Genomic DNA, 27,422 nt, shown 5'->3' with positions numbered 1-27,422 from the left:
AGGTGATGATGGATAAGTCATACATACCTTTGCTGGTTATCACTGGGAAATTTGATATATTCCCTAAAATGGGAAAAAGCAAATAAAGAGGAGACATTGCCTTCATGCCTTTGGACACACACCACCACCCTCTTAGCCCACAAAATTACATTTCTAGAGTCTAGTAGGTTTTCATGGTGACATGCTGTGACCAGTAGCCCACACGAGGCTAGCGGGCAATGGAAAAATGGCTGTTCTGAACTGAGGTGTGCAGTGAGTGCAAAATACCCACCAGACTTTGAGAATTAGTATGGGAAAAAGAATATAAAATTCTCAATACATTTTTTATATTGCTTACATGTTGAAGTTATTTTTGCATCTATGGGGTTAAATAACACATATTAAAATTAATCTCACTTGTTTCTTTTTACTTTTTTCAAAAAATGTGACTGCTGGAAAATGTAAAATCCCATATGTGGGCTTTTTTTTTTTTTTTTTAATTTATTTTAATGGAGGTCTGGGGATTGAGCCTAGGACCTCGAGCATGCTAAGCGTGCCCTCTCCCACTGAGCTATGAGCACCGCCACCCCCAAATCCCGAATGCGGCTTGCATCGGTTCTGTTGGGGAGTGCTGGCCTGAAGAGGCACTTACCCAGACAGCAAGAAGGTTCCTAGGGAACCCCCAGCCAAGGAGCAGGGAGCTCCTGAAAGTTTTATCTCTGGAGTCCTGTGAGCTGCTCGTGGTAACTCCAGCGATAACTCCAGGCGCTCTTACCCTAAGGAGAACAGCACTGCTTCCTGTTACTTTGCTCGGCCGCTCCAGGCCTCCCCGCTCTGCAAGCAGTGCTTCTCAGAAGAATTCGGCTTATCTCCCAGTCTCTGACTGATGACAGCAAGAGGGCACACATACTTGTAGGTCAGTGCTTTCTTCCAACAAAGGGAGTTGAAGGAGTTCTTGACTTGAGTGGGGCCTGTAGAGATGTAGTGACACTCTGCAGGTGCTTCATGGCATTGGGTGTTTGCCCTGATTGCCCTGAATTCTGGCTTGGCTGTTTGTCCTCGAGTTTTCTATGATCCACGTGTATTTCAAACAAAACTCTTTTGGGGGCTTTTGCCCTTTTCAGTCAGTGAAGGAGTTTTGGAACCTTTTTAGCTCTGCTCTTCTGAATGGTGCCAGATCCTGGAGCCCAGACGGGATGTCCCCGGGAGAGCCGTCACTGTTACCCGTGAATGGAGACAGGGGAGGTAAGTGGGGGTTTCTCTAGATTTCCAGTGTCTGTTGCCAAACAGCTGTGACATTTGTAGGTAGAACAAAGACGTTTGGATTGTAGGAATGAGAGGCCTTCAGGTTTGTCTGGTGTTGGCAAGAGACAGCAGCACACAGTCTTGGAAGAAGATGCTTTGCCATTGGAAAAGCCAAGCTGAGCTTAAATGTTGACTTCGTGGGTTTGTTTAGGGGTGCTAGTTTCACACACGGGGGTAGTACTTTGTGTCTGTCTTGGAGTAGGATATTACGGTGTTCTATTGGAGTCGAATTACAATGGTGGTGGCGTTGCAGAGTCCCTCACTAATGCTAATCAAGGGCTTTTTTTTTTTTTTTTTAACAAAGGGTATATTTTTAGGTGATGTCTAGCAAGCCAGTTTTGTTACAGGTTCAGTTTGGTGGGAACTTCTAAAGTAATTTTTAAAAACATGTTTGAAAGTGACTTTCAACTAAGTTTCAAGACAAACACTTGGATTGCCGTGAGCGTTAATTATTGGAGTAGATAAAAACTGGAGATGTACACATGGGTATGTGGTACATTACTCAGGAGCAGTGCATTCTGCTTTGTGAGCAGAATATTTACATTGTTAACTCACTTCCTTCCTTTTCCTTCCTTCCTTTTCTTTCTTCCCTCCCTGCCTCTCTTCCTTCCTGAGTTTGCTTGGACCTAATGCTTTTCTCTCTTGGGGGAAGTATTTAGGTCAGTGGTTCACACTAGGTACCCTAGATTTGAGCTGGTGTTGGCTTTGTGCGGGGTTCCAAAGAGGCATCAAGTGTTTCCTAAGGGCCAGACTAGGTGTGAGAATCTCTGAACTTGGTGAACTTGCAGGTGTGGGGAGGAAGAAGGCCTCGAACACTTGGGTCACCACCTGGAAGGCCTGGGCCCAGGGTCGGGGTGGGGCCCCTGCCCTGCCCCCTATCTGGAGTTCATCCCTGGGCGTCGAGCTGGGGCCCCTGCCCTGTCTGCCCATCTGGAGTTCATCCCTGGGCACTGTTGAGGTTTCAGAGCTCCATGGGCATGTGGTTCTGCTGAAGTCAGGGACGAAAGCCTCCCTTCTAGACCGTGTCTATCCTGTGGGAGTTTATTGGCTGTTTGCCTGGCCTGTCAGTGGGTCATGAGCATCCTCTCCTGCAGTGCTTTCCTGCTGTGAAGTAGAGGAGGGCTCCGCTGTCCAGAGAGAAGATGAGAGGCCGGGAGGACTGCTGGGAGAAGAGGGGCCAGGAGCTGGGTGATGACCTGAAGTTGGGCTTAGAGCAGAATCCCGCCTCCTCGGGGCTCTGCCTGGCCCTGCTTAACCCCCGCCCTGTCCACCCTGTTCCACCCGAGGAGCCCCTCTGAGTTTAGGGCTCACCCCCGTGGGTTTTTATTGCTCACACGCCCTCACTGCCAGCCGTGAGTTGGGCTTCTCCCTGAGTGGGGCAGTTCATGTGTACGGGGGCTTCAGTTGTGGCTGGAGTGGTTTGGGAAGGATGGAGCGGGCTGGGAGGGAGGACTGGCTGTGCTGGACTCCACTAACGCACTCGTAGGAAATTTCCTCTGCTCTCTGCTGGATGGAGCCTGTCCTCAGCACTGGCCCTCGGGTAGTAGGAGGTTTCCTAGGAAGGAGAAAGGGGAGCAGAGGGCCTTCCCATTTGACCAGGGCCACTTTGGTCTGGCTGGGGCCTGGCATCCAGGAGTTGGGAAGAGGCTGACCAGGAGCCAGAAGGAACTGGGAGGGACTTACCTCAGTGCCGGGACTCGGAGCTTCATGTGACCTGCCCCGATGGGGCCCCAGGGAAGATTTGTTTGCAGGACCCAGACTTGTCATTCCCCCGACACCCTGGGCTGGACTCATTCAGTGGGGTCTCAGCTCCAGCCCCCCGCCTGCCTCTGCCCACCCATGCATGCTGCTCGAGGGGATCTTGAGACTTTCCAAGCTTAGTGACTCAGAGTCTCATGGGCTGAGATGGAATTAAAAGTTGATATCTCAGAAAGACTTTGGCTGCTGTGGGTTTTGTTTTGTTTTTATAAACATGCTTGGAAAAAAGTCTATTGCACTGTAAGACAGTGTGCCCCAATTTTTATTGGTAAGCGGGGAAGCAATTTTAGTCTTTAGTGGTTTCCAGAGCTTGGTCAGTTAGAGTTTGAGACTTTTCTTTCTTGAACTAAAGGAAGGTGAATGCCTTCATTGTTTGGTGTATGGAGCTGTTCGTAGTTTCCAGTCAGTGGTTAAGTGGAGCAGGTAAGCCAGCTTACGGTGTGTGTTAGTCTACACTGGTCCTTGGCTACTTTGCGGAAAATTGCACCCTTCACCTTGAGACTTCCACCTGCTGCCTGGGGGTCTGTCCTGTTCATCGTCAGAACCCTGCTCTCGTGTGGCTTGCTGCCTTCACCGACACTCCCACATGCAGGGACGCTGCCTGTGTCCCCAAATGAGTCCTGTGGTGTCAGGTTTAAATGATCTACTTAAAACTTCGTCCCCCTTGGATGCGGGTTTCTGGAAGTCAGGTTTGTCTGTTAGGAACCTTTGTCCTGTGTCTCTGGCCCGGCAGCTCTGTTGTTCAGTCCACGACCACTTCTCTCCGTGGAGAGTTCCTGCTGATCCCCTCCCCTTTGTGCTCGGACTTAGCCCCCTTCATCCCCACAGTCCCCTGGGAGGGAGGGCGTGTTCTTTTCTGCTCTTCTGTAGAGGAGGAAACTGAGGGCCAAGAAGGTGAACTTGACCCAGGCCGCGTGGCTGAGGCAGGAAAGCCTGGACTCCCGTTCAGGAAATTGGACCCCTGGATTGAGCCATCACTGGAAGCCACGACACTGCAGTCTAACTTCAGGGAAAAGCTAAGACAGTCCCCGGCAGAGGGATGTTCCACAGAACACCTGACCTGTACTCCTTGGCACTGTCAAGGCCTTTAAACACTGTCGGGGGGCAGAGAAGCCCTGAGGAGGAAGGATGACCCGATAGAAAGTGCTGGATGGGAACCTGGGACAGAAAAAGGGTGTTAGGGAAACGCTGGTGTGAAATCCAAGCAAAATGCGGAGTTGTGTTCATGATAACACACCTATGTTGGCCCCTTAGCGGGGACAGTAGCAACATGAAATGTTAACAGTTGGGGGAACCTGCGTGCAGGAGGGTGGGGACCATCTGTATCAGCTTTGCAGCTTCTCTATAAAATCTGAAACTATTCTAAAATAAAAGGTTGATTTACAGCAACAACAGCAAAACCACCAGAACCCCCACTACATTCTGCAGCCTCTCTGGTCTGTTCTACTCCAGGTGCCCCGTGTCCTCACTCCTCCATGTCTGGTGCTCACTGAGGAAGGAAGCAGAGGCCTGTGTCCTTGGGGAAGAGTCTGGGATTTCACCCCGAGTTAGTAATGCAGGCACAAGCAGGCGTTGCCGCTGGGCTGTTGGATATGCTGTCTCCTAGAGAAAATGTCATTCTGTGCCCAAATCTCTATGGAACCCAAGAAGAGATGGAGTTTGGAGAATAATGAAAATGGTTTGCCACAAGAGAGAAATAATTTTATTGAGAAAATCTTGGTAGGTATCAACTAGAAGAAACACAGGCACTTATGTCAAGTAAAACATTTCCGTCCTTTTCACCTCCATCACCTTCCTGCTGGGTGTAGCTTGTCTTTGTGAGTTATTTTTAAATGCTTCGGAGCTGGAAAGAAACCGAAGTTGTAGCTTTGGTGGGTTTGGAGGAAAGGTTGGTTCGCCTGGTGAGTTAAACTAGGCCTTTGTGTTCCTAGGTTCTATAGCAAGGCATTCAGAGGAAAGAAAAATGAAAGCTGTACCATGGCTAAAAGCCGTTCTGGGCGTGACCCCGGAGGGTGCTGGCAGCAAGACCCCAAATACAGACACTGCCACGTTGTGTCGAGGGCCCTGCGGCTTTGGAGCACTTTGGTTAGCCGTCCCGAGTGCCCTTCTTGTGCTTGGACAGCAGACAAGTTTAGATGACTCTCATCTTGTACAGAGAAGTCTCAGGTATTAACAGTTGTCCTGAGCCACAGGTAGTGAAGCTGAGGTTTGAGTCCACACTGCAGGGGGAGCAGCCTGTGTGGTTTTCACGGCCTCTTTACTGCAACCTGAGCGGCCTTTCGTCTCTCTGTGAGCAGCACTGTGCCTCTAAGGGTCACCGTGTGTTCCCAGAGCAGAGAGCAGGGCCCTGCGATGGGATTTGGGATTGAGAGTGAATCAACACTTGTCCCTCATCGAGTGTGCCCGGCCCTGCTCTTGGCTGGGAATTCACTGGCAAGGAAAACAGCCCACCCCTGCCTCCTGTAATTCAGGTGGTAAGAGTTCTAGTGTAACATGCATCACACCGTCCAAGCTCTGACATAACTTGTCCTGCTGCTCTTGGGAAAGCATACACAGCTAGCTAGCTATGGCCATTTCCAGAGGTCTCTCGGTGAGGGAGTCGCTTTCTAGGTGTCTTCTGAAGTCCTGACATTGGTCTGCTGAAAAATCATACTGATTTTCCTTTGCTTGTAAATGATGGAGACTCAATAAAAACCAGTGTACACCGAAAAGAGGACCTTCTTGGCATATTTAACGCGGGAGGTCAGGGCTCAAGATGGCCTTTGGTGAACTGGATCCAGGGAGTGAATGAAGCCAGGTACGAGGCAGCCTGTCTTTCTCTTCTTGCTTGTCTGTCTCCCTCTCCTCTTTTTTTTTTTTTTTTTTTTAAGTGAAAGCAAGTTTATTTAGAGAGAGAGACATTCCATGGACAGAATCCGGTTGGTTTCAGAAGGGAGAGCAGCCCCTCTCCTTTTTTATTTGCGAGATGATTCACGTATCATGGATGTGAGTCTTTTTAAAGTATCCCATTCAGTGGTTTTTAGTATATTCACTAAATATAGTACTGTTACGTTATTAGTTTATACTAATATTATTTATATAGTATATGTTAATATTGTATCATACTAATAGTTATTAATATATAATACTACACTAATATATTATACTAACATTGTAACAATATTATAGTATTAATATATACTAATAGTTGTGCAGCCATCACCACTGTCTAACTCCAGAACATTTTCATCACTCCAGAAAGAAACCCCACACCAATCAGCAGTCACTCCCTAGTCCCAGTCACTGCCTACACCTGCCCTGGGCAACCAGCAATCTGCTTCCTGTCTGCATGGCTTTACCTTTGGGACATTTCATGTAAATGGGCTCACGTGATGTGTGGTCCTTTGTGACTGGCTGCTTTCACTTAGTGTAATGTTTTCAAGGCTCATCCATGTTGCAACATGTAACATTTCCTCTTTTTTAAATCACTGAATAATACTCCATTCTATGAATATGTCACATTAAAAAAAAATCTGTTCTTCAGTTGATGGACACTAAGGGGGTTCCCCCTTTTGGGCTGTTGTAAATCATGCTGGTGTGAACCTTTGTGTACAAGTTATTGTGTGGACATATGTTTTCATTTCTCCTGGGTATACAGCTGAGAGTGGAATTCCTGAGTCATCTGGTAACTCTGTCTTCTAACTTTTTGAGGACCTACCAGACTGTTTTCTGCAGCAGCTGCACTGTTTCACATTCTCACCAGCAGGGTATGAGGATTCTAGTTTCTCCACGTCCTCACCAACATGTTTTCTTGTCTCTTTGATTGGACTGGATTGTCTCTTAAGCATCTCTTAATTCAGGCAGTATGACTTCATGAAAAACATGAAATGTTTTTGAAATTCAGTAAAATTCTGCAGAGGAATTAATCTGTGTGCAGCTGAGATGAGAAATAGCCGTTTTATTTAGTTCCTACTGTGTCCTTGGGTCATTCGTTTTTATGAAGTAATGACAAACTCCTGTTCTGAGTAAGTTTGTGTATTTTTTCTAAAAACAGATGGTAGCCAGAACACAGTCAGGGCTGCATGAAGATTATCTTACTAGTTTTTGTTTGTTTATGGTTTGTGTGTGTGTGTGTTTAAGAAAAGTATTCTTGTCAAGAATAGGAAAGGACAAACTCTAGGAAATAAAAGGTAAGGGACATCTGGTATTACATTCCACGAAGAGTGAAAACATCTTGTAATGGTCTTTTGTTATCCCTTCTGTTCTATATCTCCTACTGTTTCTACTAAAAGGGAGACTGGAATGCAGTTCTAAAGCCAGCTATTTTGTGTCCCTTAGAGAGGATTTCCCACTAGTTTTTGAGACCTTAAAAGCAGAACAGTTTTATTCATTTTATAAGGGTCTGCACGTCCTTTCCCCAATTAGCTACTTCTCTTTCTTGCCCTATTCTACTGCTCTTCCTGTTGCATAATTACTTCCTTTGGAAGAAAGACTGTAGGATGAAGGTATTAGAACAGGCATCATTTTACCTCTAACATATTGTAAATGTTTCAGAGCAGGAATGGTTTTATATACGGGTGAATCTTTCACAGCGCCTGGTACATAGTAGTGGCTCAAAAGATACTTGTGGGAAGGTGGGAAGGATGGGCTTGTGGAAGGGCAGCCAGATGGATGTATGGATGAGTGGATGGATTTATGGATGAGTGGATGGATGGATTTATGGGAGAGGTGACTTACAGATGATTGAATGAATTTTAGGCGCATTGGCTAATACTTTGGGTCTATTTTCTGATCTCTTTTAAACATATATATGTTGGCTTTGTGATTGGTTAACTAATAGTGGAATAATTTGATTTTTGTTCCTTGGATTTTCACATTCCTACAGTGTCTGAGATTGTCTCAGCAACTTGGAGATGTCTCATTTCTCTCAGTGTTAACGTGTTTTCTGGGATAGTTCTAGTCACTGTAGTTTAAAAGGGTAACTGAAAAGCTGTTTTGAAGAGTTCTGAGGAAGGCAGGAAAAATCAGAATCTAAAACCAGGGCTGAGTCAGTCAGCAAGTTGAAACCCCATAACCATGGAAATAAACTCTTTAAAGAATTATATGTTCACAAATTAGGTGTTGTGGCCATTTAGCATAGTTTGTTTTGGCTCTGATTTTGATTGGGAGTCGGGGATGTCGATGACTCCTTTTTTGTATCTTTCCATGGGGAACCTTGAGCAAAGGTTAGTTTGGCAAAAGCTTTTACTGTTTTCTTTTTTCTCCCTTTCCATCTCCTGCTTTTCATGTACGTTTCATGTTGTTTTGTGTTTTCATGTCATGTTTGTTTTGAAGCTACACCTCATCGTGGTGACAGAGTGTGACCTTATGGGCGGACAACGGGAAAGAATATGGATGCCACGTGATCCTTCTCACTGGTTGTTGCCCAAAGACATAGGACCAATTGTGGACTTTATCGTAATGAATGTGGGCAAGCTCAGTAAACACCCATGCTGTTTTTCAGATGTGTTTAGGGTTAGATGCTTGGGACATTACACATCTTCCTGTAGGGACAGTGCTGTATAGGCTCCTTAGGCTCGTAGGCAAGCCCAAGAAATGATGTTGATGATGGTGGTGACACAGCTACAAATGCACTGTAGCTACAAATGGCTGGAATGTATTTCTTATCTTAAAAAGCACTGCCTTTAAAGACGTCTGTAGGCCTGTCTGGGGAGTTACGCAGCACTTCTGACAGCCTTGGGAGCGGTTGCGGGGAGGGGTTGTCCAAGTTCTGAAAAAGAATGTCAGCAACACCTTTTCCTCTAGAATGTGATGGTGGCATCAGCTCCAATGGGTGTAGAACAGTTGTTCCTGGTGTTGCCTGTTACAGAGAACAAACACCACCTCCGTTCCACAGCCACAGGCAAATGGTACGAACTTGGGATCTTCACATCACGTATTTCCGACATTCCAGGCTGTGTGCTCACATTTTCTCTCTTGAGCCTCCTGTTCCTCCTTTTCCCTCCCCAGCGGTCAGTGCTGGCCGGGCACTAGCTGAGTTCTGCCCCCTTTGAGAACTGAGCCTGAAACCTGCAGGTTCCGTTCGGTGCTGAGCAGCCCTGGGCTCTTTGGAACCTAACACAGCTGTGCAGAAAGGAGTACTAGCCTCAGGTCTGAGAACCCCCAGTCCCATGGAGGAAGTGAATCAGGGGATCACTCAGCCCCCGTGGCCCCGAGCTCTCTGCCTACTGTGTGGTCAGGGGTGCACAGGCCACCCACTGCTGTGGGGATGCTGGGGACGGTGGCTGCCCTGCTGCTTGCTTATTTCCAGGTCCCCTCCTAGGGGATGAAGAGGTGGCCGTCTCTGCAGGGGAGATATCTTGGGTTCCACTTTGCTCTTTCATTTTGAAGTCTCCTGGGTCTGTCCCCAGCCAGCCGTGCTCCTTTGTCCCCGCTGCATTTTTCATACTCATTTTGTACGTGTGATTATGCTCCCCTTCCTTCTCATCTGCGCTGTTTCCAGACATTCTGACAACTTGTGCATCGAGCTTTGCAAGCACGTGGGGTTGAAGTCGCCCCGAGGTGAAAAGAGCGCAGGTTTTTGGCAGGTTTTGTCTGTGCAGTTCCAACCATCTGCGTAAAAACATTAAGTCAGTTCTAAACATGAAAAGTGCATTTAAAAAAAAACCAAACAAACCCCAAACAGCGCAGTGGACAGAGGGAAGGGAGAAGAGCGAGCCTTCCAGCACCGTCATCAAGCCCTCGGCTTCGGGGCCCTTGTTCCCTCCCTTCGTCAGATGTTTTGAATCAGACCGTGGAGGCGCCTCCCTCCCTCCGGTCAGCACCCAGCCGAGGTCACCGGAAATGAGACCTGCCCCAGGTAGACTGCATCTGGGCTGATCCTACTTCCGGAGGTTGTGGAAATTCCTAGAATTTAGACGGTGGAGTCTGCTTTCAATTAATGGTTTTGAAAACTCGTTTAATTTGCTTGTGGCTCTAGAACTTAATGTTACTCTAGACCAGTGGTTCCCAACCAGGGCAGTCCCCTCACCCACAACAAATAATGACCTCATCCATGGTGTCAGTCGTGACGAGGTTGAGGCACCTGCGTTCGAGCTTTGTATGTGATAAATGCCGTGTGTCCTTTGAGGTGGATTTGAGAAATAAGGATTAGAAAAAAATAACATAAGTTGATGAGAAGGTATTTCCTACTCCCAACAACCACAAAAATGACTGTAAAACAGAGGAGATCTCACTTACATGTGAAACCTCTCCCCAGTCCTCCCACCCCCACCAATTCATAAATACAGAGAACAGGTTATCGGTTTCTAGAAGTAGGGGGTGGGTGAAGGGAGTCAAAAGGTGCAAAATTCCAGGTATAAAATAAGTCCTGGGGATGTATGGACAGCACGGTGACTACAGTAACGTTAACTGTATTGTATATTTGCAAGTTGCTAAGAGAGTAGATCTTAAAAGTTCTCATAAGAAAAAAAATTAACTGTGTAGTGATGGATGTTAATTAACTAGATGGATGTTACAGACTTTCTCTGTATATACAAATATCAAATCATCGTGTTGTACACCTAGAACTAATATGTCACATTTCAATTGTACCTCAACTTTTTAAATGCTCTTTAAATCCTTGTACTATAATATATTACCCACACCCTGTTTCTGGAATTGAGTGTCATCAAGAACAAGGTCCCTCCAAGTCCCCGCCTGTTACATGAGACATCTTCTGAGCCAGGTTACTTCTTCTTCTTCTTTTTTTAATTGAAGCATAACTGAAGTGTAGTCTATTTACCATGTTGTGTTAATTTTTGGTGTATTGCATAGTGACTCACTTGTACATACATATATATATATTCTTTTTCATATTCTTTTTTATGATAGGCCATTACAAGGTATTAAATATAGTTCCCTGTGCTATCCAGTAGGACTTTGTTGTTTATCTATTTTATATACAGCAGTTAGTATCTCAAACTCACAATTTATTCCTCCCCACCTCCTTTCCCTCCAATAACCATAAGTTTGTTTTCTATGTGTCTTTTTTTTTTTTTATAAGAGTCTACATATAAGTGATCCCTATGGTATTTTTCTTTCTGTTTCTGGCTACTTCATTTATTATGACGATCTCCAGGTTCATCTATGTTACTGCAAATGGCATTATTTTCATTCTTTTTTACGGCTGAGTAGTATTTCATTGTGTGCAAGTGTGTGTGTGTGTATCTCACATCTTCTTTATCCAGTCATCTGTTGATGGACGTTTAGTTTGCTTCCATGTCTTGGCTGCTGTAAATAGTTTTGCTGTGAATATTGGAGTACATGTATCTTTTCGAATTAGAGTTTCCTCTGGATATATGCCCAGGAGTGGGATTGCTGGATCATAGGCTAAGTCTCCTTTCAGTTTTTTTAAGGAATTTCCATACTATTGTCCATAATTAAGCCAGGTTACTTCTTTACTAAGTCATTGTAGGCAAAAGAGAACCTTTTTGGTTGCTGAATTTACTGCAGATTTAAATAGCTGTATTAATTTATCTTATCTTACAAAACTATTTGACATATTTGTCTGGAAAAAAAAAAAAGGAGATCACATTTCCAGAACAAATTGTGACTTTATCATGTAAGTTGTTAGAGACTTCTGAACCGTGGTACTTAACGTGGGCCAGGGAAGCAGTTATGGGAGAAAAATAGGTGTGGTGCCTTGTTCTGGGTCTGACTGAGCTGTGTGTTTGGCTAAAGAATGTTCTCGTTTCTGTGAATCTGTAATTAGAACATGCCACACAGCATAGTATTTCAAGTCCATCGTCATTATCTCTTTTTTGGAGTTGTTTTCCTACCTTATTTTTAAACTTCAGTGTTTCAAAGTTCAGGAAAGAAGATCATTATTAAAATCAGAAGAGAAATGTAATAGTTAAAAATAATTTTTTTTAAATGGGGCAACAGTAGGTTGAAATCTTTGATAGTGATTTTATCTTCTATTTACCTTAAATTAGGATCAGCAGACTTCCTGTGCAAAGGCCCAGGAGGTGAATATTTTAGGCTTTGCGTAGCTATGTTATGTTGCCATGGTAACAGGAAGGCACCAGGTACAATTCCTCGCCTGGGAGGTAATGCAAGTCATAGACAGTTGGCTGGGGATTTATGATAATCTTCCCAGGAGGGGGGCCAGTAATTGAGACAAGGATACCCTTGACCACAGCCTCATCTGGAGATGAACTTGGACAAGTCTCCTTGTAGCTTCTGAACCCTGCTAGTCTGCGTTAATGGAGAGCGGGGACTTAATGAACCCAACACTGATCTTCAGAGTTTTAACACAGCTCTTACATGTGGTCATTATGGCTGTGTTGTGTGTGTGTGTGTGTGTGTGTGTGATACCACCATAGGTCAGTTATAGAAACATGATTGGGTTTTTCCCATAATGGAATGGTTAAGCATTGCGTTCATGTATCAGTGAGAAGTATGTAGGCTGGGAGATGAACTTTTTTTAATGATTTGGAATTACCAAGGTGTAATTACATACCCATTGTAGATTCACAGTTGAATGAGTTTTAGTGCATTTATACAGTTGTGCAGCCATCAGCACAATCCAGTTTTAGAATAGTTCCATTGTGCCCCAAAGTTCCTTTCTCCCCATTCAGTCAGTGTGTCTCTCCGCCCCTACACCTAGCTCTGGGCATCTATGCATCTAGTTTCCGTGTCTATGGATTTGCCTCTTCCAGAAATTTCATGTATATGGAACCCTATAATATGTGCTTTTTTGTGTGTAGCTTCTTTCACTTAGCATTTTTGAGATTCATCCTTGTTGGTGATTCTGTGATTTGGTTTTTGTTACTAAGACTTCCATTGTGTAGAAATCCTGTACCTGTTGATGGACATTTGAGTGTGCAGACAAAAAGATGTTGCCTGCGATCAGCTCCTGTAGCTGCCACCAGTGGTTTACCCCAAGGGGAACTGAGGATGGAGAAAAACACTAGATAATTAATGTATATCTAAGGAATAATTTCAGTGAGTCTAGACTCTTGCATCTTCCCATAAGTGGAAAATCGTAACTTGAGCATAACTAAAATCATTAACTTGAGGTGTCTGGTTTTTGTGATTAGCAGTAATCTTTTGACATTCGACTCATTCCCCCCTCCCCCATCCCAGCAAAAACTCCCGTATATCCTGATTCCTCCCTTACCTCTTTGGAACTTGTTACTCAAAGCAATCTGAGTCTCCTGGGCTTTAGTTCTCAGTAAGGTCCCTGAATAAAGCATTAACTCAACTTTTAGGAAATGATTTCTAGTATTTGGCTATTAGGAATAATGCTGCTCTGAATATTTGCATACAAGGCTTTTTAAAAAAAATTTTTTTTTTAATTTGAGTAGGTATATATCCTAGGAGTTGAATTGTTGGGGCATATGGTAAGGTTATGTTTCACTTTTTAAGAAACTGCCAAACTGTTTTCGTAAGTGGATGTACTGTGTTATATCACCACCAGCTTCTCCACATTGTCATCAACACTTGATATAGTCAGTCTTTTTTTTTAAATTAGAGCCAGGAAATCTTTTTTTTTTCTTTTCTTTTCTTTTGAGTTTCATGGTTTTATTAACACAAATACAACGTGCATGAGCTGCCTATTCGTTTTCTTCGCTGCGCAGCCTGGTGTTGGGATTGGTGACTCTGATGGCCAGCTGGGCTGCTCTCTCCACAGTGGCTTTGCGGTTCTTGGAGGAGACGTTGTGAGCAATCTCAGCACAGTAACATCTGCTGCACATCAGCAGCACTTCGAGCTCCTCGACGTCGTGTAGCAGGAACTTGCGGAAGCCGCTGGGCAGCGTATGCTTTGTTTTCTTGTTGCTCCCGTAGCCAGTGCTGGGCATCAGGATCTGGCCCTTGAACCTCTTGCGCACCGTGTTGTCAGTGCCTCTGGGTTTCAGCCAGTTCCACTTAATTTTGACAAATCGGTCTGCCTGGTGCCGGATGAACTTCTTGGTCCTCTTTTTGACGATCCTGGGCTTCACGAGGGGTCTGAGGGTGGCCGTGATGCCGACTAGGAGATGGCTGCCACCTCCGTAGGTAGCGCCGAGGAAGAGAGGGTGAGTCAGGAAATCTTTTGCTGGCAGTGGAAAGATGGAATGCCTATGAACCTCGTTTTTGAAGAAGGGAAGGTATTACTTACTTCCCTATCTTAGAGGATTGTTCTGAAGATCAAAGAGACGGGAATTTGTATGCACCTGCTTTGTCTTGTAAAACTGTTGCTGGTGATGATGTGCAGAAAAGTTTTTAGAAGTTTAATTTAACACATATTGTCTCAGATTAAGGTGAAAATGTCCCAAGATTTAATAAAACATGTATTTCGTGATCAAACTTCTTCCACCTGATTTTAGAGGCATATTTTTACTCCAATAGTGAGTTTTCTCTATATGCTGGGAGCTTTCTCCATATGCCTGCATTGTACTTAAATTATCAGCCTTATTTAACAATGACAGGATATAATGGTTTGCATATGGCAGGCAAATTTTTCTTCCCCACTCAAACTTGGATGGTCTGGTAAATGTCTGTGACTTTGTTTTCCAGTGCCTGTGGGTGGCCTCTTTGCTGGACCTGGGCATATGTGTTCTATTCAAATAGAAGGGAACAGAAAGTTTGGGGGCTGAGAGAAACCACCCAGAACAATCTCAGAACAATCTGTATAAAAATATCCATTTCAACAGTTTGACTTTGCAATTTTGATTCTATGGAAATCGCCTGTTTAAACTTTTTCAAAGAACAAAGGGCATGTTTTGAATGTATTTCCCTCTCTACCTGTGGAGGACTCCACTGTAGGTTGAGAAATACCAGCCAGTGGGCTCTAGATTTGAAGTCTGGGCTGGGTTTTGTAGAACTTGTTTATCAGCAGCTCTTCATACCTGTTGAGAAAGACCTTTGGACTCCGGAAGTTGCACTGTGTGTTTGATCGTGTAGGACTGTGTCAGCAAAGGGCTTTGTAATACTTTCAAGTGAGAAGGTTGAAAAGAACCACAGCAAAACTCAAGTAAAAGAAACTATAAGCTGTGTAGCCTCTGGGAGTCGCAGTAAACGTTCTTTTGAGAAAGCAGCTGTTTGCTCATAAAGAAATCAGGACTGACAATCAGTTGTGTCATTCTTTCTGGAACTTGGGGACCTGTGTCTCAGCCCAAAGTGGGAATCATTGGTATGTGACTGACTTGTGCGGGAATGGGAACTCGTCCCGTTGGCGTTATCGTGTTCTTTAAAGAAGGCAGTCTTCAGAATTTATAGAGAAGCACTTCCTGTTCATTTTTGATGCTGTTTTCCATCTTCATCTTGGAGGATTGAAGAAGTTTAGAGTTGACAACTTAAAATTCCCACAATAAAGAGAAAGGGGACGCCCACGGGGAGGGCCTTGTGTAGGGTCCTAGTAGGGGCTGCCAGGAGAGTCGCAGAACTCACAAGGGGAATTGCAGCCAATGCCATTTCAACCTTGGGCTCCAGCCACCTGGAACTTCTTGCAAATGCTTGTACCTGTGGCCCCTCCTCTGGGTCCCACTCCTTCCAGAGCCCGGAGGTCCAGCTTGCTGTCCCCAAATGCTTTCATCACACTCGAGGTTGAATAAGTGAGGATCCCGAGTAACGGTGACGACAGATGTTTTAGGTCCTGGGCTGGTGTGTTTTAAACAGGGTCATCATTGGCACTGAGGGAGTAAATTGTAAGTTGGATTCTTCTAACTTAAATTTTCCCTTCTAGAAGGAGTTGGGTGTGTTAATTGGCTACCTAGAGGGACCTTTGTGTGTGGTTATATTTTAGTTGTTGACTGACCTATTGATGCATTTTATTTATTAATGAATTATTTGTAGGAGTCAAATAGTGTGGTGTGTGGAAAGAGCATGGATCTGGGAATTGGAAAGATTTGAGACCTGGCTTGGTCACCAGCTATGTGACATTAGGCAGGGACTTAAGTTGTGAACCTCAGTTTTGGGGTGGGAATTCCTGTCTTACCGAGGGTTAGGTTAGTGTTACTGTTATTTAGGCTCTTAGCACATGACTGTGACACCCCGTGGACACTCCATTACTAAGCTACTGTTTATGGTATCAAGAACACAATTTAAACTAGCGTAAAATGGTGAGTTTACTTAGTTTACTTCTATAATATTTATCATCTGCCATCTGTGTTAACAGAACAGTAGTAGTAGTAGTAGTAGTAGTAGTAGTAGTCCCTTGAACTAGAAGTTGAATGTTTAGCCAATGTATTTTGAATATGTCATTTAACATTTCAAATTGTAACAGAAATTAAGCAGACCAATGAAATGAGATCGAAAGTTCTAGGAAAAGAAGTTCAGTGTAACTGCTATGTCAGATGATAATTCTGGTATCGTATTTCCACTGTTCCATCTTTGTTGGAGTTGATGAAATTGTTGAGCAGAGTAGAAATAACATGAGATACTAAAGCTATTGCATTACATTGGGTATACATCATCAGTCATAAAAGTAATTCTTTTTTTCATATTGAGTATTTTTAAAATTACAGCATAGTTGATTTACAGTATTGGGTTAGTTTCAGGTGTACAGCATAGTAATTCAGTATTTTTGCAGACTATAGTCCATTAGAGGTTATTATAAGATAATGGATATAATTCCCTGTGCTAGACAGTATATTCTTGTTGCTTATCTATTTTGTATATAGTAGTTTGTATTTGTTAATCCCATACCCTTAATTTGTCCCTCCTCCCGTCCTCTACCCTTTGGTAACCACTGATTTGTCTTCTGTATCTGTGAGTCTCATTGTGTTTTGCATATACATTCATTTGTATTATTTTCTAGATTCCACATATAAGTGATACCACACAGTATTTGTCTTTCTTTTGTCTGACTTATTTCACTAAGCATAATACTTATTTAGGTCCATCTATGTTATGCAAATGGCAGTATTTCTTTTTTATGGCTGAGTAATGTTTCATTGTGTACCCACATATATATATATATATATATGAAACATCTTCTTGATTCAGTTGTCTGTTGATGGGCACTTGGGTTGCTTCCATGTGTTGGCTATTGTAAATAGTGCTCCTGTGAACATTGGGGTGCATGTATCTTTTCAAGCTAGTCTTTTCATTTTTTTCTGGATGTATACCCAGGAGTGGAATTGCTGGGTCATATGGTAGTTCTACTTTTAGTTTTTTAAGGAACTTCTATACTGTTTGCACAGTGGCTACACCCGTTTTACATTCCCACCAACAGTGTACAAGAGTTCCCATAAAGGGAACTTTATAATTTGAATGACCAGTGAACACCCAGTAATTTCTTGAAACTTTGTAATCATTCATCCTTGAAAACAAACGGTTTTCATGCTGTGAAATCAAAGGAAGAGGAAATTCAGCATTGAAAAGCTAAATATTAAGATTATCATTTCATTTGGTGGGAAAATAAAAAATGGAAATGAAGTCAATGCTAAAAAAAATCGTGCCCCAGGTTAAAACAGTGGGATCTGGAAGTTGCTGTCTCTTGGGCTCTCATCCTAAACTTTGGGGTGCATTAGGTGTCTGCTGGATTGGATTCTAATATTTACTAAAACTTCAGTCCCTTTCTTGGAGAGTCCAGTTGACACATGGCTTTGGTACAACCAGGAAGTCAGTGGAGCGCCCTGATGCCCTCCAAGTGGGCAGGTGCATGGGGCTTGGACCTGGAAAGAGGGGAGCCTGAGGGTCCCAAAGAGTTCTCAACTTGGGATGAAACAGTGCAGTGACCTGGTTAAACTTGTGGTTTCTGGATACGTGGTGTGGAGCAAATTTCTTTACCTCTAGGCCTCCAGTTCTCCATCCATAAAATGGGATGATACTGGTTCTTGCCTCAAAGTGGGTGCCTGAGTGAAATGAGAGACTCCTTATAAATCAGTTGCATTTTAGTGCTGTTTCCTCTGCCCGGTGGGACCCTTTCTCGGTCACACTTGTACGTATCTAAGGCTGTGGACGACACTTTCTTTGAAGAGTCATTCCTTCCTTGTTTGAGAAAGACATCTGCTTTTCAAAAAGTGGTTTTTTCAGGAAGGTAGTAGTCATAGTAATTTTAAGGGTGGTGTTTTGCCACAGAATGCAATGCAGACTCATAGTTAAATCCTGTTTGTTTTGTTTGCAGGGAGCACGGGTCTGGCTCAGAGAGAATGGCCAGCATTTTCCGAGTACTGTAGATTCCTGTGCCGAGGGCGTCGTCGTCTTCCGGACAGACTATGGTCAGGTGAGCACCAGAGCCCTCCGCTGCGGGACACAGGGTTCTCCTTCCTTGGGTGGCCTTCCGAAGGTCATGTGTGCATTCTCTCCCTGCCCCTCATGCCGTAAACATTTTTTCTAAGTGATAAAAATGGAATCTCAAAAAGGAGTATATAATGCACCCCTTGAGTGTGTGAGTGATGCAGTAAAAAAGTTCCGCCAAATCAGAATAGAAGTGTTCCAGCCAGTTCAGGACAGAGAGCACTACACTTGGCTGGTCCTTCCTGGGGATCTGGAAGAATCAGAAGTAACAGGGTGCCAGCAATTGGAGAAAAAGTTCAAATACATTGTTATTTGCCAATTGATTTCATTACCACTCTCCTTTAAAGTTCTTAAACTTTCCTAGTGTTGGAAATACTGGCCTGCCGGGGAGAATGCAGTGGTGTCCTCATCCCTGTAAGGACAGAACGGACCAAACCCCCCAACCTGTGCTTCCTCATCCACCTTGTTGAGCAGTGGAAGAAGCACCTTCTGTTTGTGGGAATCACTGCTCCAGGCTCCCCATTGTCTAGTGTAAAACAAGTGAAAAGCCGTATCACTGAAAATAAATACATGAATCCAGAATCTGGCTCACTGATTACATTGGACAATTGTAAAAGGAGACCAGCATCTCCATTTTAGAAGGAAACAAATTTTAAAAAATTTTGTAATTGACATATATTTGATTTACAATGTTTTGTTAGTTTCAGGTGTACAGCAGAGTGATGCAGTTATACATATGTATTCTTTTTAGGTTCTTCTCTGTTATAGGTTATTACAAGATATTGAATATAGTTGCCTCTGCTAAATAGTAGGTCCTTGTTGTTTATCTGTTTTGTATACAGTGGTGTGCATCTGCTAATCCCAAAGGAAGCCAATTTTAATGTTAAAAATGGATCCCTCCCTCCAAGACACATACTACAATTTATGACAGAAAGAACTAAAAGGACTTCATATGCCAGTATTTAAAACTCAGAGTTTCTGAATTTTGTTTGCAAGTTGAGACCAAAAACTTCAAGGTCAGCGTTGTGTAGTCTGAGGCTGATGGACTTCTTGGTTATCAGAACCTTGAGCAGAGATGGTCGCTTTGGTGGTACCTTCCTCATTTCTAGGCTTCGTAAGCAGTGATGTTTCTGGACTATCTTGCAATTCCTCAGTTTCTGTTTCGTCTGAGTGTCTTGAATGGCTCTTCAGTATTTGGTGGTGAAGATACAGCTGTTTTGTGTAGGTGGAGAGTGGGGGTGGGGGCAGGGAGAGGCAGGGCAGAGAGACCACGCGTCTCACAGACACCGATGCCCGGTCTGGTCTCTTTCCCATTGGGTTCTCAGGTGGTGTAGTGCCATCTATAAGCTAAGACTAAGTGCCTTGCTTCGGGGCACTGCTTAGATGTTTAAGTTCCTGTATGTAGAGTTGGTCACCTTCACTCTGTGTTGCCTTTTCACTTTTCCCAGATGCAAATTCAGTTCCTTATACACACTTTTTAAGATGATTTTAAAAAGGAAAACAGTATGTAAACAGTGTACTTGGCTTATGTCACTCTGTCCCAGAGAGGATTGTAAATAGGTTTTAATGAAATTTTTTTGTCGAATTATTTTTTAATCCCAATGATATTTCCTTTGCTTTTCTTTTTTAACTTTGCCATTTCTGAAAAGAAGTTGTGGTAAAAAACACAGCATTAAAATCCCCATCCTAACCATGTTTTAAGTGCACATTTCTGTAGTGTCAAGGACAGTCGCACTGCTGTGCAGCAGATCTCGAGAACTTTCTCATCTCGCAGTCCTGAGACTCTGTGCCCACCAAACGCTTAACTCCCCATTGCTCCTCCCCCAGCCCTTCGTAATCACCTTTCTACTTCCTGTCTCTGATTTTGACTACTTCAGGTACTTGGAGAAGTGGAGTCATATGGTATTTGTCCTTTTTGGCTACTGGCTTGTTTGACCCAATGGAGTCTGTGTCACATGAGACCATTGCCAGCTGGTCGATGGGTGGCTCTTGGCGAGGGGGGCATGGGAAGGGATGGTCAGGCCAGTAGTTCTGTTTTTACCCTTGACAGTATTTATGGATTGTGGGTTTAGAAAGAACTAAACCAGAAAAGTATATACTGAAACATGAAAACAACTGCCAACTTTGACCCATAATCTTCAATCGGTCAGCAAATCCTTGGTCTTACACTGTCTACTCTGTTGTCCCCAAGTATAACAAGTGTAATTAGCTGGGCGACCCGTGTAGGAAATACAGGGTTTGAAATAGGAGAGAAGAGGGGCAGGTTGGAAAGAACTGGGTTCAGACGTGGATCAAGAACAAGCAGTGGCCAAAAGACTAGTTTCCCTCTCTCCTGACCAACTTCTTCCTCTCCCTACATCACAGGTTCATCATGGAACATACAGGCGTAGCCACCAAGGATCAGGAGAAGTCCATTAACTGGTCCTGGCACCGGAACACCCGCTCTCGAACTGAGCAGGGATACATTCTTGAGGGAATCAGGGTCAAAGATGTAGAGCATGGCCTTGTCCTGGTAAACCCTATGGTAACTTTTCAGGGTATTGGCTAATTTTCAACCCAATTTGGTAGGTTATTAAAGGGTCTTAAAAATATTGGTGTTTCTGGGGTAAAGGGAGAAGGGGGAGTTATTGTTTAATGGGTATAGAGTTTTAGTTTTGGAAGATGAAAGCCAGGATCATGATGATGGTTACACAACAGGGTGAATGTACTTAATACCACTGAACTGTACACTTAGGATTAAAATGGTAAATTTTAAGTTAGTATGTATATCTTAACCACAATAACAAAAAAGATATTACTGTTTGAGGTCAAATAGTAGCTGGTAAAAGGTGTCAAATAGGTATTTTTCTGTGTCTTTATAAACAATTCCAGGACAATTTTTTTTTTTGTGTGTGTATATATATATATATATATATATATATATATATATATATATATATATATATATTCAAATATAGTCAGTTTATAATGTTGTGTCAATTTCTGGTGTACAGTAGAATGCTGAGGGAAATTTTTATATTCCCAAAATATGACCTCTCAGAGTCCATAAATGGCTCACAGCTGTTAGTTGAATTCCCGTTTGGTTTAGAGCAGTGCATCTCAGAATGTGCTGTATGTGAATCACCTGGGGGTCTTGTTTCTGATGCAGATTTTGCTGGCAGATCTGGGGTGGGGCCTGAGGGTCTGCATTTCCCGCAAGTTTCCCGGTGGTGTGGATGCTGCTGGTCCCCGATCCACATTTGAGTGGCGAGGATGTACAGGACAGTGCAGAAAACGGCCTGAGGGTCATAGTCGCCCACCATGAAGAGCGGGAAGTACTCTCAGCCGCCCCCCCCACCCCCATCCCCCGCATGTACCGCTAGTTCTGCTGTTGTGGAGGAAGTGAAAATAAAGAAGAGGGCTTTAGGTAGTGCTAGGAAATTTTTCTAAGCTTTTGGAAGCTTTTGCTTTCTCTGGGCTGCCCCCAGTTCCAACAATCATTTCACCTCAAGTGTGGCCAGACATTGTGCTGACCATAGTGAAGTAATTCTCAGGTGGATTAAAGAACAGATTCAAAATCCTGTTTAGTGTTGGAAACCAAGCAGAGCCACGTGTAAAATCCTAGAATGGGACCTCGGGGATGCAGAGTAGAGAGGAAGTGATTGTGTGTTTTTGGTGAGAGCCCTAAAGGGCCCTTTTTTTAAAAAAAAAATTTGTTCAGTCTCAGAGTTTTCCATGTTCGCTCAGCTGTTTTTGGTGGGGTTTTTTTTGGCCAGGGATATAGTTTCGTATTTATCTAAAATTTAAACTACTGTAGGTTGGTCCCAGGAATACAGAGGACCGAAACGTTCCCATTTGACTCATAACTTTTATGTTACACTCGCTGTGAAGTATTTGCAGGCGGAAAAAGAAATGTGCGAGTGACCTGCTAACATGCTTTGTTGAAAAAAAAAAAAGAGCATGTTCGGGGCCTCTGGAGAATGGAGCACATGGGCAGGTCAGCACTGCTCTGAAAGTTAGGGGTGACTTGTCTTCTTGCATAGTGAGCTCTGGACAGAGTTTCAGAAACACAACACCGTTTTCTGCAGGGTGTAAATGTGGCTAAAAATGGACTCCTGTGGAAAGCGTAGGAGGGAAGTCGGCATTGAATGCTTGTCTTTTCCAAAACCATCACCAGGCGCGTGGGCTATCACTGAAGCGCTTTTTTGGAAGAGAATGTAGAATGAGCTAAGAAGTTCGAAATTAGATTTTTCACTTTGAGAGTCAACTGTTTTATCCTTTCTGAAAAGAGCCTAATTTGATGGCTCTGAAATAGCTCAGAGTGATATCAAGTTACAATAAAATGGCATTTTAAGGGGTAGTTATTGTAGTAATCAAGGCGATTACTCTCTGCAAGGATTCCGTTGGGTTTTCTGTTTGCGTTGTCTCTTTATGGGGCCTTCTGAAATACATTATGGACTGGGGAATTAACCGTCCCAATCCATGTCTCTGCCTTCCCTCCTCTGTGCCCTTCTCTTCTTATTTGCACGAAGTATAATTAGGCTTGGTTTTAAAAGTTATTCTCTTTTTAGGAAAAGGCCATTCGATTGCCTGGTACTTACAAGTTGTCCCCACCCCCCAAGATAGACTTTCTCAGGCCATACGGGAAACACGACCCTAACTATTTATAATCACATTTCCCATTGAGAGCCATCTTTTGACCTTCACTTTGACTTATTGGCATTAATACTATGGGATCAATTTTGGGAAACTTGATAATGGGTTGGTGTCATGGTTTTTCATTGCGTTTTTGTTATTTTTCACTCTCTGCTCTGTCCAGATGCTTTGTTTTGCCTTTTTCCCCCTTCACTTTGCCCCCTTTGGTGCCTTTTTGTGTCCTTGAATGTCTTGGGGATGTGGCAGCTTCTTCACTCCTTCTCCACACACCGTATGGGTTCACTCCTGTGTCGGGAACGAGTCTCCCTTAAGCCTGTTGAGGGCTGGAAAACTGACCGTGGGACCGGCTAGCATGTCTCCCATTTCGGAGCTCCAAGTAACACCCTGTGACCCCACTGACAGTCAGGAATGGGGCAGCTAGAGCTCAGTGATTTTAAGTGTTAGGTGGGAACAGGTCAGATGTGACTGCAGAGGGAAGTGGAGGAGCCTGGATATTTTAACCAAGTTAAGAATTTCATCTGAAAGGATGCTGATTGCACATGCTCCCCGCCTCCCCACCCCCAGCCCAGGAATGCGCTGCAGAAGGTGCATTCCTGGCTTCACACGCAAAGCCAGCTGTTGGTGAAGGCAGCTGCCTGGGTAGAGAGGTCTCAGCGGCCAACTCCTTCTACGTGAGCGGATGGAAAGTGAGTGAGCAGCAGTTGGCACGGCCCCCCAAATCTGGTGGGGCCATCTGAAGTCCCCCAGGGGGGAAAGGTGGGGAGAAACCAGCAGGGAGACAGCTAAACTTCTGAAGATGGAGGGAAAGGAGTTTGGAGGGGCGACACTGATGATGGAGAAGTAGTGGCATTAGGGTACTGTGACTCGCAGATCCAAACTCTGGGATGGCAGGGCAGACAGAGTCTCTCTGGTCAACTGTGCTGCACGTAATTCCCTTGCTTTTATGTTGTTTAAATAACAAAAAAGTGTATTCTACCCCCTTCTCATCTTTTTTATCTCCTTTTTGGTAAAGAGAAACATTTTCATACTGATGTGCTTATTTTGGGGAAATCTTATCCATTTTTTTCTCAAAAGGAGAGAAACATAGATTATATTTTTGCTCCTTATAGCCTCTCAAGTGTCCTCTGTACTGGAGGTGACGCTTCCAGCCAAATTAACCTGGGGTTCAGTTGAACCATGTGAAATTGCTGTCTCTACAGGATGAGAGAGTTGAGTTTCGGCAGTTTCCTGTGGGTTGCCGAGCCTAAGAGTATGTTAATTGCCCTCTATTTTAACTTTGTGTTTTAGCTTGTCCATATGTTCATGATTTAAAGATAGAATTTTTCTGATGGCGTGCAGTATAGTTGAACAAAGTAGTTTTTTTGCAGTCCAGTTGAGAGGCAAAGCATATCCCTAAAACAATACGCAGCCCTGGCTTTTGGGTACCACTGCCACCTCGAATTCCATTGTTGTTGTGTGTATATTTGTGTGTGTTCACAGCCGTGACATTTGTATCCCTTTTGGGGTTTTCAGTGTTTTGGATGGGTGTCTAAAATAATTTGCTATGATTGATCTCTGCTGCAAATGTCCAAATTTGAGTTGAAAGAAAAATGAATGGATAAATATACGATTTATTTTTTTAACTAGAACTTGGGTTTTCCTGTGTGTGTGTGTGTTTGTTGTGGTAAATATAAATTACATAGACTTGACCGTTTGAACCATTTTTGAGTGTAAAAGTGGATGGCATTCATTACATTCGTAATGTGTGCAACCATCATCCCTATCTATTTACAAAACTTTTTCATCACCCCAAACAGAAGCTCTATGACCATTAAATACTAACTCTCTATACAGTTTGTTTTTAAACTACTTTTCTCTTGGATACTTTTTCTTGTGCTGCTTTTAGATATAAAAGAATGTAGAAATTCTTGTTTGTATCTTTTCTTAAGAAATAGACACCATCAAGAAAGAACTGCTTTAGACCTAGCTCCAGAGTCTGAGGATGGAGAATTGGATGGTGACTGAGATCTGCTGACCACCAGTGAGCATTTGGCATTGGCCTTGTGATGTGGGCGTTGGGTGGATGGTAGTGCTCCTATGGGTGGGTGAAGGTGGCTGCACAGCCATTCAAAAAGAGAAAAGAGGGACATGCTGGTGGCAAGTGGCAGATACTTTTTAAAAAATCAGATGTATTTGGTTTCCTTTGTTGAAACTTCAGTACGGGTCCATCTGTTGTTCTTGGAATTCACTTCCATCAAAATAGTGCTGCTGTATTAAAAACACACCGCTGAACTGAGCAGCTCTTACATTCTGTGCTTTTCCCACATTTTGCTATTTCGTCCTGGAAATACCCGTCTCTGAGATGGATGTCAAACACCAGCCCGTGGAGTTTCTTAGAATCAAGAGTCAGTCCCCCAGAGGCTGAACACCTCTGGGACTTTCAGTCTTGCTTTAAAGACCAAGTAAAATGCAATTTGTCTAACTTGGTTTAGAGTGAAAAAAAAAAAAAAAAGTTTTTATGCCTGAAAGCCATGTGATTGACTCTCTAGAGTTCTTCCAAGAATCTGGTTTGGCATCTTGTGGCTCAAAGATGGAAAGTCAGATGTTTCCATTAATTTTCGCTCTGGGACAATAGAAAAAAACAAAAAGCATCTGATCGTTAGTGCACTTAGCGCCAGGAAAAAAACACGTTCTTATTTGTAAGTTTGCAGAGCTCCGCGTGGACACTCACTTACTGTAAGTTGGGAAGAGATGGTCACGCAGGAAGGCTGTAGGCTTGCCTTTGCCTTTTGGGAAGGTTCCTGCAGGTGTGCCTGCCCCTCCCACCTTCATTCAGGGGTGGAGACCTTTTCAGAGGCTTTCTCAGCCTCTCCATCCAAAAGAGCCACCACCTTGACATTGTATCGTGCGTGTTGGTTTGATTTTTTTTTTTCTCTGTCTCTCCTCACCATGCTCTCTGAGATCGAGGGTATATCATTTGTGTGTTGTTAGCATCTCGGCACAAAGCCTGGCCCACGAAGGCACTCACGTACCGAGTGCATGGTGTATCTTTGTCTATAGTCAGTGCGAAGCCAAACAAGTCATTAGAATGATGTAATTTCTCTATCAGAACGTTATATGATAACTGTCTCAACAGAGCACACATGTCTTAAGGGCCTGCAAATGACAAAAGGAAAAGCCTCTGGTCATAAGAGTCATGGTGGGAGTTCCTCTGTGTTACTTCCTTCCTGGCTGTAGGATCGGAGTGAAATAAAGAGCACTGAAACTCATTAAAGGGGATTCCTTTTTCAAAGGAATTATTTCACTTGATAGACTCCAAAAATATATAAACTGCATTTTCCTTTTTTAAGGGGGAGTGGGTGGCTGTTAAGTTGGATTCAGAATATTTTCCCAAAGTTTGGCCTCTTGAAACCTGAGGTGATAATTCTATGCGCTTCATCAACGACACCAAAACAGGGAGCTGTTTACAGGGACAAACACTGGATACGTTGGTGTTCTGAGGAGTGTGGGCTGTGTCAGGTGATGGAGACCTTAGCCTGCCAAGGGTGCACACCACTTCTGTCATCTGCCCTCGCTGGACCTCTGTAAGACCTTAAGAGCCCCTGTCTCTGCTCCTTTAAGTGAATCCAGCTTAAGTGGATTAGGAATCCAGCTTATTTTTGACCCTTTCTTTCAGAACAGTCCCCTTTGGACTGACTGCTGGGGCCCCTCCCTGTCTGGCACCCCCACGGGGTGGGGGGGTGGGTGGGGAGAGAATGAGGTCGCTATTAGCAGTATTTCCTGGCCCCTGCGAGGCCCTCACTGACCACACACACACAAATGATTTTGCAGGAGAGCGCAAATGACCTCTGCCCTGGGTCATGACCTTCTGTGGCCTCCTGTCCTCGGTTGGACCAAATTGTTGGCTTTCTCCTTTGTGGTTATCTCTCGACTTCAGTCTCATCTTTCCTCCCTGGGTCCATTCAGTGAACCTCCTCTTCCCATCCCTTAGACTCGGTGTATTTATTTGGGCTCAAGCCTGCCTCTGACCTGCCTGTGCCTCCCATCCGCGGTCGACTTCTGGATTCCAGGCTCTGCTCGGAGTAGCTCAGCCGACTGGTGCCTGTGTCGGCCTGTGGTTTATCCAGACCCTTCCTGCTTCTCCCGGGAACCCTTCCCAGTGACCAGGCACAAAGAGAAGGGTTGACTTTTGTACTATTGGACCTACTGTTGCTTTCAACTTTGTGGTTACTTTTAGGAAATCAAATTGCTCATACCTGAAGGTAAACAGAATACTGTCTTACATTCTTGATACCCATGAATATGGAAAGTAGTCAGCAAACCAGTGCTGGATGTTAAGCTCAGACCAGGTGGTAACTTAAGACTGGGAGGGTGATGGGGAAAAGGGGTGCAACCAAAACTCACGGTTTTTTTTTTTTTTTTTTTTTTTGAGGCTTAACTACTATACCTTTATTGTAAGTGTCATTTTGTGGAAAATGTATGTAAAGATGTTGTTTGAAAACAAAGCCGTTCAGAAGATTATCCATGGGAATCAGACGTGGCACCATTTAATGCCAGGTGGAGTTGCAGTAGAAAAAGCA

At 43.8% G+C, this 27,422-nt stretch overlaps 2 protein-coding genes across 2 annotated transcripts in view; one reads left to right on the top strand and one right to left on the bottom strand.

Annotated features, from left to right (window-relative positions):
• Window positions 1-27,422, top strand: part of MYO10 (myosin X) — a 192,879-nt gene that overhangs the window by 27,219 nt on the left and 138,238 nt on the right. The window contains 1 exon segment of the mRNA XM_032470343.1: window positions 18,116-18,214. Coding sequence (XP_032326234.1) covers window positions 18,116-18,214 — 99 coding nt within the window.
• On the bottom strand, window positions 13,586-14,150 carry LOC116662828 (60S ribosomal protein L32-like; the record flags this gene model as incomplete). Its single annotated transcript, XM_032477357.1, has 1 exon — window positions 13,586-14,150. A coding segment is annotated over one exon (531 nt), but the record flags the coding sequence as incomplete, so codon positions are not given.

This window comes from Camelus ferus, chromosome 3, assembly GCF_009834535.1.
Source record: "Camelus ferus isolate YT-003-E chromosome 3, BCGSAC_Cfer_1.0, whole genome shotgun sequence".
NCBI lineage: Eukaryota > Metazoa > Chordata > Mammalia > Artiodactyla > Camelidae > Camelus > Camelus ferus.
Note: the sequence above shows the minus strand (reverse complement) of the source record. Positions and strands in the feature narration are given on the sequence as shown.